This window comes from Lithobates pipiens, unplaced genomic scaffold (genome assembly GCF_037356315.1).
Source record: "Lithobates pipiens isolate NorthernLeopardFrog02 unplaced genomic scaffold, aLitPip1_a1.2 Scaffold_18, whole genome shotgun sequence".
In the NCBI taxonomy this organism is placed as follows: Eukaryota; Metazoa; Chordata; class Amphibia; order Anura; family Ranidae; genus Lithobates; species Lithobates pipiens.
Genome location: NW_027507758.1, coordinates 431,707,647 through 431,724,920, shown reverse-complemented (window position 1 = coordinate 431,724,920; position 17,274 = coordinate 431,707,647). Strand labels below are relative to the sequence as shown.

Sequence of the window (17,274 nt, the reverse complement as noted above, 5' to 3'; positions counted from 1 at the left end):
TTCAACCCCCATCCCCCACATCAACCTCCTATCCTTTTCCCTCCCCTCTTACCCCTGTACCGGGAGGCGGGACCATCCTAGAATAGATGTTTATCTGTACTATCATGTACCCCTTATATTGGTACATGATCCTAACCGCTGTACATCCACCTCTACAACTCTTGAAGTATTATGCTTATTTTCATATCCACAATAACCATATGACATGTAACGATATGCAAGAAATGTAATTAATAATCCGTCATTGCCCCTATTGTACTTTTTATTTTCAATAAAAAAATCTTTTACTGTTAAAAAAAAAAGTAAAAAAATGGGGTATTCCGGACGTGGATCTGTTCGCGTCCAGATTCAACAACAAAGTCGACAACTTTGTGTCAAGGACGAGGGATCTGCTAGAGTGCGGAACAAACGCCTTGATCTTCCCAAGGGTTTTCACTGATCTATGTGTTTCCTCCGGTTCTGCTACTTCTGTGCCTTCTCTGCAGGATCAAGCAGGAATGGAAGGAGGTGATTCTGGTGGCCCCAGCATGGCCCAGAAGTTTTTGATTTGCCGAGATAATAAAGATGGCAGTAGGAGTCCCTTGGACCCTGCCATTGTTGCCAGACCTCACTCAAGGTCCGGTATTCCATCCTACCTTACAAGCGCTAAATTTAACGGTTTGGCTATTGAAACCCACATTCTAAAGGACCGTGGGTTATCCACTTCAGTAGTGTCTACTTTGGTTAATGCTAGGAAGCCGGCCTCCAGAGTCATTTATTATAGAGTCTGGAAGGCATACGTTTCCTGGTGTGGATGCAGGGGTTGGCACCCCAGGAAGTATGTCATAGGTAGGTTCCTTGAATTCCTGCAAATAGGATTTGAAATTAAGCTGGCCTTGAGTACTATCAAGGGCCAGGTCTCGGCCTTATCAGTATTTTTCCAATGGCCTCTTGCTTCTCACTCTCCGGTGCGTAGTTTTATTCAGGGGCTAACACAAATTAATCCCCCTGTCAGGGCACCTCTAAATCCTTGGGATTTGAGATTTGTCTTGTCGGCTTTACAGAATCAGCCCTTTGAGCCTATACATCAAGTTTCCTTGGTACTTTAGACAAAGAAAATAGTATTTTTGGTTGCCATATACAATCTGCCAGGAGAGTATCGGAATTGGTGGCTCTGTCTTGTAAAGTGCCATATTTGATCATGCATAAGGATAAGGTGGTATTGCAGCCTCATCCTGAATTCCTACCGAAGGTGGTGGCAAGTTTTTATTTGAACCAGGATATTATTCTGCCTTCTTTCTTCCTAGAGCCTCAATCTAGGGAAGAGAAGGCACTACATTCCCTTCATGTAGTAAGAACGGTCAAAGTATACTTAAAGGAGACCGCTCAGGTTCGCAAAACAGGTGTTTTGTTTGTACTGCCAGAGGATCCTAAAAGAGGACAAGAAGCATCAAATCAACCATTTACAAATGGATTTGTCAAGCGATTGTTCAAGCTTATGGTCTAAAGAAGAAAATTCCTCCTTTTTATGTTAAAGCGCACGCCACCAGGACGGTTAGTGTATCTTTGACGGTGCATCACCAGGCCTCTATGGCTCAGATCTGCAAGGCCGCAACTTGGTCTTCAGTCCATACATTTACCAGATTCTATCAAATCGATGTTTAAGGTCATGAGGATATTGCCTTTGGGCGTAGTGTACTGCAGGCTGCAGTATAAGTCCTCTAGCCTCTTAATGCCCTACCTTTTTTGTTGTGTCTCCCTCCCTTCAGTTGCCATTGCTATGGGACATCCCACATAGTAGCTACTATGGCTCTGTGTCTCCTGATGTATGAAAAGAAAACAGGTTTATTTAAACCGCTTACATGTAAAATCCTTTTCTTTGAAGTACATCAGGGGACACAGAGGTCCCTCCCTTCTTTGGTATACACATGTATTGCTTGGATACAAAACTGAGGTACTCCCAGTAGTGGGAGGGGTTATATAGGGAGTGCACTTCTTGTCTTCGGGCATGCCAGTGTCCATCACCTAAGGTGGCCTATAACCCACATATTAACTACTATGGCTCTGTGTCCCCTGATGTACTTCAAAGAAAAGGATTTTACAGGTAAGCTGTTTAAGAAATGGAGAATCGGACCTTGAGACAGAAGGTCCTCTCCTAACGGCAGTCACCATGGGGCGTCTGCCACCAGGCGCACTAGGTCTGCGTACCAAGGCCGCTGAGGTCAATCTGGAGTGACCAGAATTACTGGGATCCCCTCGACTTCCACCCTGCGGAGCAGATGTGGTAATAGCTTCAGAGGAGGAAAGGCGTAGATCAGCTGGTACTGATCCCACGGAGCCACCAGCGCGTCTGACGCGTCTGCCCATGGATCTCTTGTCCTGAACACAAATCTCTGCATCTTCCGATTGAGACCGGAGGACAGAAGATCCACGTATGGTGTGCCCCACCGCAGGCACAGTAGCCTGAATACCTCCGGATGCAATGCCCATTCTACTGGGTCCAGCATCTGGCGATTTAGATAGTCCGCCTGCCAGTTCTCCACTCCCAGGATGTAATTGGCCGACAGGGCCAGTACATGTCGCTCTGCCCACCGAAGTATGTGAGCGGCCCCCCGTGCGGCGGCTGAGCTTCTTATTCCTCCTTGGTGATTGACGTATGCCACCACAGTGGCGTTGTCTGACTGGATCCTGATCGGATGCCCTTGCAGTCTCATTGACCACGTGGAGAGGCATAGCCTGATCGCTCTTAGCTCGAGCAGATTGATCGGCAACTTGGATTCCTCTGTCAACCAGAGGCCTTGAGCTGACTGAACCCCCATCACTCCAGCCCAGCCGGATAGGCTGGCATACGTTGTGATCACTGTCCATTTCAGAGGCAGGAACGACTTCCCCGACTGAAGCACCAGGGACCTCAGCCACCAGATCAGTGAATCTCTGACTAACTGGCTCACTTGGATCTGTCAATCCAAATACAACGGAGATTTGTCCCACTTTGTCAAAATCTCCTTCTGCAGATCTCTGGTGACTGCATGGCAGGCTGGAGGGTTGTTACCTAAGGGACCGTCCCCTGGGCGGAACTGGAAAATTCTGTGTGTTACACAACATGTAATGTCTAGTATTCTCCTAAAGGTGGGCGTAACAACCCCATGGCTAAGAGAGGAGCTGTGTCGGTCGGTAAATTACAGAGAAAAGGTTTTTACGGTGAGTACAAAAAATCCTATTTTTTCCCCTCTTCTGTTTTTGCTGCAGGTTAGCATGCAGAGGCTTCCCAAATGGCCTTCTGTTTTTCATCCAAACCTCAAACCTTTCAGCAGACATGTGCTGTTGGAGTTAAACTGTAGGCCAAACTTTTTTTTTTTTCATTTTTGATAGAGTGGGGGGGATTCTAACCCCTGTCATGTTTTTTTTTCCTGCCATCTGTGTCCCATCGTGGAGATTTTCCTTCACTTCCTGTCCCATAGCCAAACAGGAAGTGAGAGGAAATCCCTGCAAATTATTGGAAATTCCTTGGGGACCCACAGGTCACCTGAACTAGTGTGCCCATTGGAAGATTTCCCCTCTATAATATTTCATTTTACTTTCACTTTTAATGATACTGGTAAATCAGACAAATCAAGAGCATCAATCTCCCCAGCAGGGGCACAGGCAGCAATAAAGACTGACAAGTGTTCTATGCCCTCTCCACTCTATCCCAAAAAAGTTTTGCCTTTAGTTATACTTTGACCACTTCTTGACCGTGCTATAGCCGAATGGGGGGGAGGAGGAGGACTCCCGATGTGCATCGCAGCACCCTGAGCTAGATAAAGCCCCAACTAGCACCACCAGACCCACATGGTCCATGCCCCTCACTTGTTTAGGTTGAGAGTCAGCGGGGCCGACTAGCAAGATACTGAAGCTTGGCCCAGTGGGAGATTCCTCCATCCACGCAGTTTAGCATCATGGAGAAATCTGTTGCACTTTTTCCATCTAACCATAGAAAAGCTGCTGATAATCTCTAGGTGTATGACCAGCTTAAGAATGGAAGATGTCAGAGTTCGTTCAAGTGGCTGTCTAATACTGTGTTTATGTGCATACAGTGTATAGTTTTTTTTTTTGCACTTACCGTATATACTCGAGTATAGGTCGATCCGAATATAAGCCGAGGCCCCTAATTTACCACCAAAAAAATGGGAAAACTTATTGACTCGTGTATAAGCCGAGGGTGAGACATGCCTGTCCATCCCTGTGTGTCCGTCCATCCCTGTGTGTCCGTCCATCCCTGTGTGTGCAGCCTTGTGTGTCCAGCCTGCCTGTGTCCCGAGCCTGTGTCCCGAGCCTGTGTCCCGAGCCTGTGTCCCGAGCCTGTGTCCCGAGCCTGTGTGCTTCTGCACATACGGCGGCCATGCCAGGATCGCCGCACCTCTTCTCGTCTGACAGACGGCGGCCATTCCACTGTTCAAAAGCCGCGCCTCCGTCTGTGATAGGCGGAACACTCAATTTCCCAGCAGTCTGTGTTCTGCCTATCACGGACATCCTCTCATCCTCGTCCGTAGTATGAGGATGAGCGGATGTCCGTGATAGGCGGACCACTGACTGCTGGGAAATTGAGTGTTTCGCCTATCACAGACAGGGAGGCGCGGCTTTTGAATAGTTGAATGGCCGCCGTCTGTCTGCTCGACACGCTGATCGGGTAGACAGACAGCGGTGACTCGAGTATAAGCCGAGGGGGGCACTTTCAGCCTCAAAAAAGAGGCTGAAAATCTCGGCTTATACTCGAGTATATACGGTATAGCACTATAGGAGTTAATGGGGCCATGCATACAGCTGTGTCTACAAATGAAAATGTGCGTCGTGTATAATGACCTAAAAAAAGTGGAACACAGATGCATCTGTGACCATAATATATCTAAAGGATTTATGCATGTAAATGCATACAAGCATAAAACATGTTTAAAATCAGCACATGCTCATGCTTAGTGTCTTCCTTCAGTTGGTTCCTGCAATGTGTTCTCTGCTTTTACCTGTGGTTCATAGTCAGTTCTCATTACTTTGTCCACTCCACCCAAGAACAGTGATTTGCTTCCACTTTTTCCTCTGTCCTATAAACAGTTGTCGTTTACCCAGCGAGGAATGCTTCATTTGCATTTTTTGCCTGTGATTTCTCTGAACAAAATATTTGTGTATAGCTTTTTTTCAAAGTTATTTAAAATGTTTTCGTGGTATTTCTCACCATGGTATTCAGTGCTACTCTATTCTATTAAAAAAAAAAAAAAAAACTTATGTATGAAAACAAAATTGAGAGCAAATGATAACTAATAAACATTATGTATATATGTGTTTTTATATCTATTTATATAGACGTTATAATAAATGTGGGGTGAACCTTATATGTATGTATGCTCTTTACATAATGTAATTATCAAAATTATATCTTTCAATTTTCAGAGAAAATATTTAAAAGTATGCATCGGATGTACATTGTTACACTTTAAGTAGTTGGTAAATGGCCAAGAAATGATTTCCTTACGAAGTGATTTTATTTTCTTCTCCCATTTATTTTATGTAATTTAATTAAATATTACCAAGAGAGGCGTGCAGCTAGCAATTTACATTGGATAGAAGTGGATATATCCTAGCAATTAAACGGGAAAGTCATTGGTCTACATTTAGGCTTGGAGATGTAGATGTTTCATAATGGTTGAATGCCTTTTCAAATCAGGGATATTGCATAGAAATTAGGAGGGATATTTTTTTTATAGATGTGTTGGTCTATCTCAGTGCTGTTTATTCTTTATAAAACACTGTGCCTTTTGATTAGTACCATAATGTATGGTAAATATGCTTTTTGTCTTTGTTTTTAGTCTCCTGCTGAACAGGCCAAAGCAACGCTGCAGATGGTTCTCCAAGCTGCTGGTGAGTGATGGTAGATGAAGGTTTGCGTTTGTGAGACTGAAATAATTACCGAGCAGAAACTACACTGTGGAACATACCTCATTATAAGGCGGTATTATGTACTGGCAGTGCTGCAAAGTCTATTTCTATCATTATTTTAAAGAGGAAAGGAACTAATTTAAAAGAACAATGACAACAAAAAGTATAGAATTATTTGCATTCTTTCTGGTACAGCAATTATGGGACGAGGTTAGCAAATGCGTATGCCTCTGAAGGGCATGTAAAGTGATTTCTGAACCTCTAGCAAACAGAAGATCGTTTTTACAATTAGAAGCAGCCAGTGTGCTGCCTAAGGTTACCCAGAGCTGATAAACAGAAGGTATTCAGAGGACATTAGGTGGTTTAGTTATTACAATTTACTGTCTGGAGCAAGCAGGACCTAAAGCAACATATGTAGTTATCTAGTAAACCCCTGTTAGCATCCAGATGTAAAACAAATGTATTAAGTCACAGTGACCAAACATCTTATAGCTGAATCGAAGATCAATAGCTTTGTCGTTTGCATGTGTGTGTGTTTGCATATGTGTAGATGTATAATATAATACACCCATCAAATAAATGTTTTATAAAAACAGCCCTCCATGGAGTGCTCAGTGAGTTAGATTTTCATGAACAGTATGTTCTCAACCTGTTACCAAAATATATATTCCAATGGGAGTAATCTCTAAATGCTATGCCAACTCACAAAAACCTAATCATAAACCTCCAAGGTGGACCATGGTATAGACACCTTGGTCCATGAAAGAAGTTGCTCAAAATGGCAAACTTGGCATAATTTACAAAAGTATTAAAAGTATTTATTAGATTTCACCCAATAGACAGAATTTCACAATTCAAAGAAAACGTTTCCAATACCCTTCACCTCAACCTTTAAAAAGTAGTCAGCGTTGCCTTACATGGACAAAGTCCCTGATGTCACTTAGACCGTATACATGGCCAGGCACAATAATATCAGTTATTTTACATAAAATCCAACAATGCCAAGCAAATATTTTACCTTGGCATGCCTCTGTAGTTGCCACCAAGATGTTAGCACCCGTGTATAAACTGCACATTTGACATATTACAGTACATGGATGCTATAAAGCAAAAATTTGTGTACTTTCCATCAAAAAAGTCCAGCAAATGCTTATATACTCATGTGGTCAGCACTAGTAGTTAAATCAGAAGTACAGTTCTGATTTCATAATCCAAAGGCAATGTGTAAAATCAAAGGTCTTTTAAATTGCTGAGCTTGATAATCAAGTAGAGGAAGGAAGTAGACCTGGAGGTACATTAAGCCAATATATAGCAGAGAGAAATACAGTTCATATGCATGCAGGCAGATAGATTAGCAAGTGGGTGAACGCACTGTATACACCATACCATCCAGGGAGTTAACCTAATAGTGCCACTTCACCATCAATAGTCTTAACCGCTCATCTCACAATGTGCTGCAATCATCTAGTACTCTGAGATATTGAATCTTTCCTCAGCTGTACCGATAATATCTCCAGTATTAAACTTCCAGCTCGTGGACACCTTGTCCAAAACCCCAGAACATCAAGGGAAGTGGTCAGCGTTATGTTATGTGTAGACATCTACACGTTTTGCTATAGTAGTTATGTAATGCAGCTTCGTCAGGAGGGTTGTCCTTGTGATTGAGACAACTTTATCTCCTTTTTAATAGGTGAGGTGAAGGGTATTGGTATAGTTTTCATTGAATTGTGAAATTTTGCCTATTGGGTAAAATGTAATAGATAGTTTTGTAAATAAAGCCACGTGTGTCACTTTGAGCAACTTGAACATTGCTTTGTTTCTATACAATCCTTCTTAGTTTATGTTCTGAACCTTTTATTTAAGGACCTGCTCTTATAATATTTTTATATTCAAAGTTTCCATTTATTTGTTTAAAATCTACACACATACACTGTTGGTGACTTCCAGGTAAAGCCACACTTTGCGTTTACTGTATCTTTTTAGATCTCAGAGGTATGGCTTAACATTAGCTGTGAATTTATCTAGAAATTACTCTAAAGCTGGACAATTTAATTCAGAGAGCCAGCGTCTGTTCCCTTGCAGTGTTTGCACCCATGTCAATCTGTGGAAGATCTAGCATATTATTATAAGAATAAAATTACCCAATCAATATGGTTTTTAAGGTATTGAAACTCAGCTCAGAGTTTCTCTAGCTTTAGGGCTTAACCAAATGCATTATATGTACGTCAAGCTACTAAGCAATTTAACCACCTGTTGGCAGCCATTCAAGTTCATTCCCATTTCAAGTGCATTGATTGTCTGGAGCTAGGCTATCCTCATTAAAAGCTTTTGACTTGGGACTTGCATGCTGTCAGCACAGAGCATCCTGGTGCAGGACAAGATTTTTATTCAACAGGGTAGGGGCTAATTAGTGTTGGATTTGTGTTAGTGTTATTTTTAATATGTTGGTGTTCAGGGGTTAAGGTGTTACTAAAGCCACAATAGTAAAATCAGTCTGCATGTGCAGTAAAGCATGCTTGTTGTACTCACTGTGGAACCTAACGGGTTAATCCTGCACATTGTGTAAAAAAGGGTGTTTGATCCTCCCCTTCTTTTACTGTTCTCATTCCATCTGCTGATAGAACATAGCCTTGAAGGCACTCTGCACATGCTTAGTTTGGTGTGTATTGCCAGTTTTTTTGGGGGGGGAGGGGGGTGCATGTGATCAGCACAGGGCCAATCTGCTCTGTCCAGACAAAGTCAGGGGTCATGCAGCCTCACAGGACAGTCAGAGGAAAATGACAATTCCACCTACAAGTTTTAACCAGTGCTTGGCCAGACACTGATATACGCCACAAGACTGCTATATACTGCTGAGGGGAAAAGATATTTAGCCATTTATATTTACTAAAATAATTGCATTTCCATGTTCTGTGTACTGTGGGAGACCAGATATAGTGAATGCAGGGTCCTGGGTTTAGTAACACTTTAAAGTGGCATTCAACAATGTAATGTCCTCCATGAGCTATCGAACCTCTTCTTTTCCCCCTATCTTCCATTCCTTTGAAATGAGCAGTGCATGTTGTAGTCATGGTCATACTCTATGCACACTACACATCTCTGGTCCAGCATGGTAGTGAGCAAGACAAGGGGCTTAATTTCTACATACAGTGGGATCATGGAAAATGAATGTAGCCACTCTCTAAAAGGAAGTCAGTTCACAGCAGCATGAAAAAACAAAAAATGAATTTGGACATTTAGAAGAGATGGATAGTAATAAAAGGTACTTTTTAATTTCAGAATAGACACTTGAATAGAATTTTACATTTTTTGAAGCCAGAGTTTAGTGTCACTAAACAACCACTCTGGTACCCAAATATCTTGTTGGATCACCCAGCTGCTCTCTAAATCCTTATCAGAACTTTGGCATTCTTCCCTATGATTTCATCATAATGGCTTGCCTGAGTGACTAATAATGAGGTGCTCTATTCTTTGCAGTATTAAGGTGATTCTAAAGGCTGAAGGTATTATACCTTAATGCATTCTTTGCATTAAGGTAAAAAAAAAACACCCGAGTGAAGCTTCCTCACAACCTCCCTCCTTTATTCTTACTTTAGCCTGATCTTGAGTATTGTGCATGAGAGCAGCGGATCTCTCCACGCTCTCCCTCCTCATGATCAGAGACAGCAGGGGGAGCCGTCAGCTTCCACTGATGTCAATCACAGCAAGTGAGGAGGGAGCTAAGGGATAGGGCCAAGCCACACTCTGTGTGTCAATGGACACACAGAGTGTGGTTTGGGAGTGAGCCGGCATTAAAGCCCCCATAGCAAGCAGCTTGCTATGGTGGGAACTCGGCAGGGGGAAGGAGCCAAATTGCACAGAGCAGGTAAATATGACGTGGGTTTGCAATCACTTTAAAGGGACGTGTACTGTACAATACTTTTTTAAATGCTTGTATTGCACTGGTATTCTAATGTGATAATGTAATTCTAATTTTAAAAAATCCCATAGTATTACAGCTGAAACATTGACAAAAGATTTTGAGTATCAAATTCTGTGTTGACCATATGTTATCATCTGTTTAGCTGGCTGACGTTTATTGTGCATTTAGAAATAGCCTTCTGCACACCACTACTGTAGAGACTGGCTATTTAAAGTATATCTAAGCCCAAACAAAATTGCATTCAATTTGCATATATGTGAACCGGGGCTGAGACGTGAAATCCAGACCGCAGAAGCTCTGGCAGGTGCTCTACCGCTAAACCACCAGGGCACAGGCAGGTGAGCTGGGCATTATGTGTAAAAAAAAAAAAAAAATGCATCCTAGGGCAATGATTGATTTTATGTTTGCTGGCTTATCACTTCACCACCAGGGCAGAGGGAACAGCATGACATTAAAAATGGGTATCGGTATTCGTACTCGGTCTTCAAAAACTGATAACAGGGTATCGCTACTGATAGTCATATGTATAGGCCCCATTAGCGATTCCCACATTTGTTACAGGGTAGATTTACCATTCTATAGATATGGTCACTCACAGTTGTGACCAGATTTTGCAAATTTGGGCCAAATGTTAGATTTCTAACTACATCAAAAAAAGTTTCCTTTTGGCCACAAGGGAGGGGCCAGTTATAACTGACAGAGGGCTTCCTCAGCTTTTGTATAATCACCAATAAACATGCTATTTTTGGAAGCATATCTGCATATGGCAAGAACCAGTTATGATATACACATTAAAGTTATTCTTATTTATATTAATCAACCTTAAATAGCTTTCCACTAATCTAGCGTTAATGAAAAATGAATGTAATGATTTGGCATGGGTTAGGATTACTATTACTGCACTTTGTATGCTCATCTTAGAACTTGCACTAGCTTGCCTAATAAAATTGCCACCTGTTTTTCATAGATTACATTACTTGATGATGAGAAGGCAAGCTTCTTTTAAATGCAGTGGAACTGATCTACTGTGCATAAAGTGTGCCAAATATAAAATAGGAATCTATTGTACAGTACATATCCAATCCATTACCAGTAATTAACTCACTGGCTCTTCTTAAATAACATTGCATATGTATAGCATACTCATTTTAATGCTCATTGTGTCCCTCCCCAACCTTATTCTGGCCACAGTGCATGATGTGCACAAGTGAAGGCATTATGGCATTGAAGTGACTATATTCTACTTAATTGTTATGCATGTTTTTCTTAAGGTATACAAAAAGATAGTATCTTCGATCACATGAGTTTTACGTTGGTAATAGTAATGCAATTTTTATGCTCAAAGTTGCCACCATAATTTCCAATAGAAGAATTTAGTGGTATTTCATGAATAGCGTCAGTGTGTTTGGGGTCCAGCGCATGTTGATACTCTTTTAGTTCAACAGTTCCTATAAATTATAATGAGGATAACCTTCCTATAATTTTATGTTTTATATTCTGTTGGGCCCATAATGGAGGCTTTTGTGTTGTGAAAACTTATTTACAACCATTATAAGGTAGTTAATATGGTCGTTAGATGCATATTGATGCTTCTAAATTTAGTCTGCACATCTAGCTTGCATTGCCCTCTGGCCATTAAAGGTTTAAGTATCTGAATTTATTAGGTTTGGCCTCTAATTCCCTGTACAGCAGCACTCACATTGGAAGAAAGAAAGACAACACTGTAAGACAGTCAGGACTCTCTTTCTTTGTACATGCTTACAAGAGGGACAAGCATAGGTATGACCTCATCAGTGTTCTGCTGTCCTTTAGACCCCACCATAGGCAGCTCCTATATCTAAAATTGTTTAAAGCCCACCTTCATCCCAACTAAAGTTTTAACTAGAGTGGAAAACTCTTTTAAAGCTTTAAATGTTGTCTGTATCCACACAGAATAGCTTCTCTCTTCCCTCATGGGACACTGAAATAATATTGCAACAGTGGATCTAAAGCTACCCTTCTATAACCAAATATTTATTGTTCTTGCTATCCAAGTCCTTGGTTTTCCCCTGCTTCCTGTTCTGACACCTGTCAAATAACAAGTGAAGATACCGGGACAAAGTTCACAGGTGTTCCCACCCTTGCCTGTTCCTTTTAAAACTAAAAAGAAAATAAAGTATTGTTTGGAGCAAGGCTTTAATACAGGGAATTCAAGGACCACAGGTAAGTCGGATGCTAGGAGATTCTAGATCACAAGTTTGGCTGAGCAGAATTATCAATCCTTTGGCAGGTAACACAATTTACATACTTTTCATATGTGTAATTCATTATTATTAATTTCAGTTTGACTTTAATACTCTTATGTCTGATATGTTCTAGAAACATTTAGACATATGAATGTAAATACGCTTTTCTGCAAGGCAACTTAACATTCTATGCTCATTGTCGTCTGTTCACTTCTGCTGCATATTCAAATTCACTCTTTTTATGCCTTAAAATATTTTAGCATGGAATTTCAGCCAGTGTTTTTTTTTATATCCTTTTTAGCTCTAGTGTATGTATTGATACCGCTTGCAAATATTCACATCTTTTCCAATAAAGTTTCCAAACAACGTTATATTTCACATTTTCAAATATATGCATTATTCTCCATATCTTTAATATGCCTTTGAAGCGTATAATTATAAAATAGATGTGACAGCCCGGCCCTCAAAAAGAACAATTTGTTTATTTTCCTCTCAGCTGTCACCCCTCATTTCTTTAATTTAACACCTTGAAATGTATTACAGATAGAATGAGATCTACCTCATTTTGGCCTTGGTGCTCTGGATTTTGAAAGATGGTTAAAAATATTTTTGACACCTAAATACATAAAGGAAACAGAAGTTGGGCTCATGATGATGCATTTTGTAATAATAGCATCTCCTGAAGCATAGGAGAGACATAAAACTTGTTTTCCCATCATCCCATGTGTTATCTGGATTTCTTTTGTGTTATTTGTCTCATTCATCCATGAAGTGGATTAACATTGACCCTGTATAATGTGTCACTTATCTCTTGATGTTGCGTCGTTTGAAGCTGAATTTAGGTAGCCTGTTCTCAGCGGGAAGGCCAGCGGGCTTAAGGTTCTTTAACTTGATCACTAGTTTAACCAGTGGCATTGGCTTGGTAGTACGTTATTTGTAAATTGCAAAAGCAGTTAGGTCAAATAGAAGTCTGAAGTTAGGCATTACCAATATTTAGGCATGATGAAATGCTAATAAAGTCTACTTTCTTAAAGTCTAGTGGAACTATATGCCTGTATGCTGCTGCACACCTCGATTGGTTTGCTTATAGCCTAGCACAAGGTCATATACCCTAGCAACAGGACCCGGGTTAGCCTAAATTTCTACTGTACAGCAATTGTGTACTTACAGAATCATCAAGCATGCCTTTTCTACTGGCATGAGTCAACTGTGCACTCAGTGACCACTCCAGCTATTGAAAAGCAATGCAGATAAATTGCCAAAGATCATTGCCCTTTCCTTGGAGTGAGTGTAGTAAAATGAAAATACTAATTATGATTGGACTTGCTGTTTAGAAGCCGAGTCTCAGTTCTTGGAGTGAAAAATGAATCATGCTGTGCAAATAGTGTTTTTACTTTCTTTTTTTCTTTTTTATGCCATGTATAGCAAATAACTGTTTTGTTCCAGTTTTTTTACTTGCAACAAAAGCAGTAGCCTATACTGATACCAGCATTATTGTGTAGCTTTTGTGCACAGCTGACCAAATTATATACTGTGAATTTTATGTATTGGAAATTCCCTCAAAAATGATGCTTAGAGTGTAAGCGTATTTTAAAAAGGCCCCTATTTGCTGCACTTTTTGTTTTCAATAAAAAAAATAGATATTTGAATCTCTCAGGATAGCGAATCATTTTTATAAAGCATATTCGCCATGTTTGCCTTGAGGTAACACAGAGTGGTAGATAATAGTCTAGATACAAAAAAGAAAAATTCCTGAATCAATTAGAGTACATGACTGCTCAATGTTATATTGACCAAGTTTTCTCAAATGTGGTTTAGAAGTGATTACTTTATGGTTGTTTTCCACTCAGGCACAGTAGGTGGATGTGATGATTTTTAACAAAATTTTAACAAAAAATGTTGGTTTGTCTCAGTAGAATAAAAGTCATTAAAAATAGATAAATCTATAGCTGGGTAAGTAGGCAATGTTTGCCCTTCGTTTGTTTTAAATATTTAACAGTGTATAGCTATAAATTTCTACTGTTGTCAACCTACAGACTGTTACCTTAAAACACCTCTGAGGGGACCTCACAAATTCAGAGTTACATTTTCTATGACTGCTGACTATATTGTCTGCTGACTGACTTTTCTATGCGTGTGAGCTAACATGGCTTAATTGGAGATGCACGCTAGGGTTTGATCCATTTAAAACAGTGGTCAAAGGCACAGCCACAAAATGCTGCTTGCTTACTCAGATCTCCTAATATTTATATACAAGAATAGGCTCTTCTGCTTAGGCTAACAATATCACAGCTACTTCCCATGTCTGAGCAGATGTTAAGCAAGCTGTAGCTGAATGTAAATTTTGAGAGGGTGGCATGATTTAAGCTCATTTGAAGTGGGCTGGTGTCCCTGCTTCGCTCATAATTCAGCATCCCCGGGGGGAATTTTCTACTATACCTCTTTATTTTGGCTCTTTATATGGACTCTCTCAAGTCTGTATAAAGCAGATCATCCCTAGACTAAATCTCTTCAGCCTTTGTTATTGGGCTCTGTAGACCTGTAATTAGGCCTCCTGGCAGGCCTTGCAGGCCGGTTAATGGTCATATGGAGTTTCTATGAAGCAGACTGGCTTTGAATAAATCCTGGTAGGGATGGGTTTATGGGTCACTTCCTATCTGGACCTAACTTTGTCTGTGTGCCCTACGGGCTAAGTTCCCTTGACCATGGACAGCTCAGTTTGCTTCTCAAGCTCTACCCTGTTAATCCCTAGTGTAAACAGAGGATTTAGTTGAGCTTCTGTCACTTGCCAATCCACTTGGGTGTTAGCAAAGCTGTTCACAAGACTTCATTATAGAGCACTGCTTAGAGTGTAGTGTGAGCCAGTGAATCAATTGCATACACTGTGAGTCAATGAAACAGTTGAAAAAAAGTGCAGTATTGAAATTCTGATAAATATGCCACAAAATGAATTTAATTTTATAATAAGTATGATGGTCATCTTTATATATAAAATATATCATGTAGTTATATCCTAGGAGTCTAGTTGACAGTTAATTGACTGCCATGAAATATTGCGTTTTATGAATTTTATTAAGCAAAAAATGTTATTGATAAAATTTGCCAGCATGATGTAAAAACCTTCACTCCATGATTGTTGATAAAAGGCTGGTTACATTGGTTATTCAAACTCTTAGCTTTTATAACAAATTTAAGCAAATTTTGTTGCAATTGAATTTTTTTTTATTAGTTTTGGTATTTTATGTGAGAGATTTGGAATAAGCTATATCATTTGAAATATATTGGTCATTCTTCCTCAAGGCAGTGTTTGCTGGATGATCGAATTGCGTTTTTAAAAGTTTAGTTTGTACTTGATAATATTCATGTAGAACTAAGACCTGTGTTAGCAAACTATGGCCTTGTGAAGAATTTACTTAACTGAGTTACGTCAGCATTCTTGTATTTATTCAGCTTCCTACAGAAGTGAAGAGAAGATTGCACACTATAGAAACAAAATGGAAAATGACAGATGTGTCTTGAAGGACCACATACGTAGAGTCTCTGATTTAAGTCTGGTGGAACTAATAGGATCATTGGTTTACTTTCTTGCTTGCCATTTTTTTTGTCTGAGTCCAGCTCAGTTAAATAGGTTATTTTGTCTCCAGATATGCAAAATGATCAACCCGGCAGCTGGTACTGAATATGAAACAGAGACTGACAGTAGAACATTAACCAGTATTGTAAACAGTCTGCCACATCTTTGGCACTCTGCAGTGGATTTACAACTGCAGAGAGCTTAAGAACTTCTTGTATGATTAGCTGATTTTCACATTTTGGCATCAGTACATACCTTTTTGGAGAAAAAGTATTAAAGATCAGCATCACCTAGTCAATTGAGATGTTTACAAGTTCTAGTCAGCCTTGCAGTTTTCTGTCTTTCTTTGGTTAAGTGCATGTAATTTATCAATGTTCAATAGCCCAATAGAAATTGATATTTTGGGGAATTAAGTTTGGGCCTGCTAGTTTTTAATTATTCATACCATAACACAAAATTTTTCTTGACCTCTGCTGTAGGAAGTCTCATGGAGATGCTATGTAGGTTTGGGCCTTAGATGACAGCATTCAGTTGGTGGAAGACTGCACGTATCTGATGCCATTTATGTGCCTACTATCTTAGTCACAGTTGCAGCCAGTGGGATGGATTTATCAAGCTCCTTGCATTAAAGAAAGTAAGTGCAGACGCCATGCAAATGTGGCTGCGCCTAAATTCTCATTTCTTGCAACTCAGTTGTGACTCATACGGCCATATCTTTAAGCAGCACCAGGTGTGCATGAAGTCTATACAAAAGGATTACTTGATAGAAGTCTTTCACTGTTTTGCTCTACTTTTTCAACAGAATTTGGACATGAACTGGTCGAGACGTGTGTTTTATTTTTGGGCAGGCAGTTCTTGTACCTTTGATAACATTGGAATTTTCATTTATATTGTAAAGTAATTTTTGGTAACGTGAAATATGTTTGCATACATATTTGGGATAATTATCCTCTAACCTTTTTTTTGTGAATCTGTTGGGAAATCTGTTGTATATTTCTGTATAGATATAATTTCAAAAAGAGTTGCAACACTGCTTCTAGATCTAAAGCCCCTTTCACATGGGCGGATAGAATTCAGCTTTACACCAAGAAAATACACCAAGAAAAGGGTATTTGTACCCCAGGCAAAGATCAGTGCCATAAAGTAACTGATTTAGGTGGTCGAAGCAAGATGAATTTCTCCTATTCAACTTTGCATGAGGTTGTTGGGAAAGATAGTAGCTTCATTCAAGGCTGTTCCTTATGTTCAGTTTCATCAAGACTGCTGCAAAACAGTACCCTATCGGCTTGAAACAAAAGGGTTCAAGCTCTACATTCCCAATGTGTCTGATTTCATAGCCTACGGCCACATAACCCTGATAGCGCCCAAACTCGTCTGATCTAGGAGGCCAAGCAGGGTCCAGACCTGGTTAGTACTCGAATGAAAGACCACATAGAAACAGCAGATGCTGTAGGCTGGGTGCACCGGAGCCTAAGTTTATGGTTAATATCCAAAAAACTGCAAAGGGGAAAATCCTTCCTTCAGTTACCTGGGAAATGGTAACAACATATGCCAACCTTTTTTGGGGAACAGTTCTGGAAGAGGCAACTGTCCAAGATAAGTGGCCAGATCAGAAATGGCCTTGCCTATTCACATTTTAGAAATTCAGGCAGAGCACTTGGTCC

General features: G+C 40.2%; 1 protein-coding gene across 2 annotated transcripts in view; it reads left to right on the top strand.

Annotated features, from left to right (window-relative positions):
* Positions 1 to 17,274, top strand: part of RSRC1 (arginine and serine rich coiled-coil 1) — a 508,526-nt gene that overhangs the window by 222,393 nt on the left and 268,859 nt on the right. For both annotated transcript variants that reach the window (XM_077488086.1, XM_077488085.1), the window contains one exon: positions 5,820 to 5,871. In XM_077488086.1, the coding sequence (XP_077344212.1) occupies positions 5,820 to 5,871 (52 nt within the window). The remainder of the gene's footprint in view (positions 1 to 5,819; positions 5,872 to 17,274) is intronic.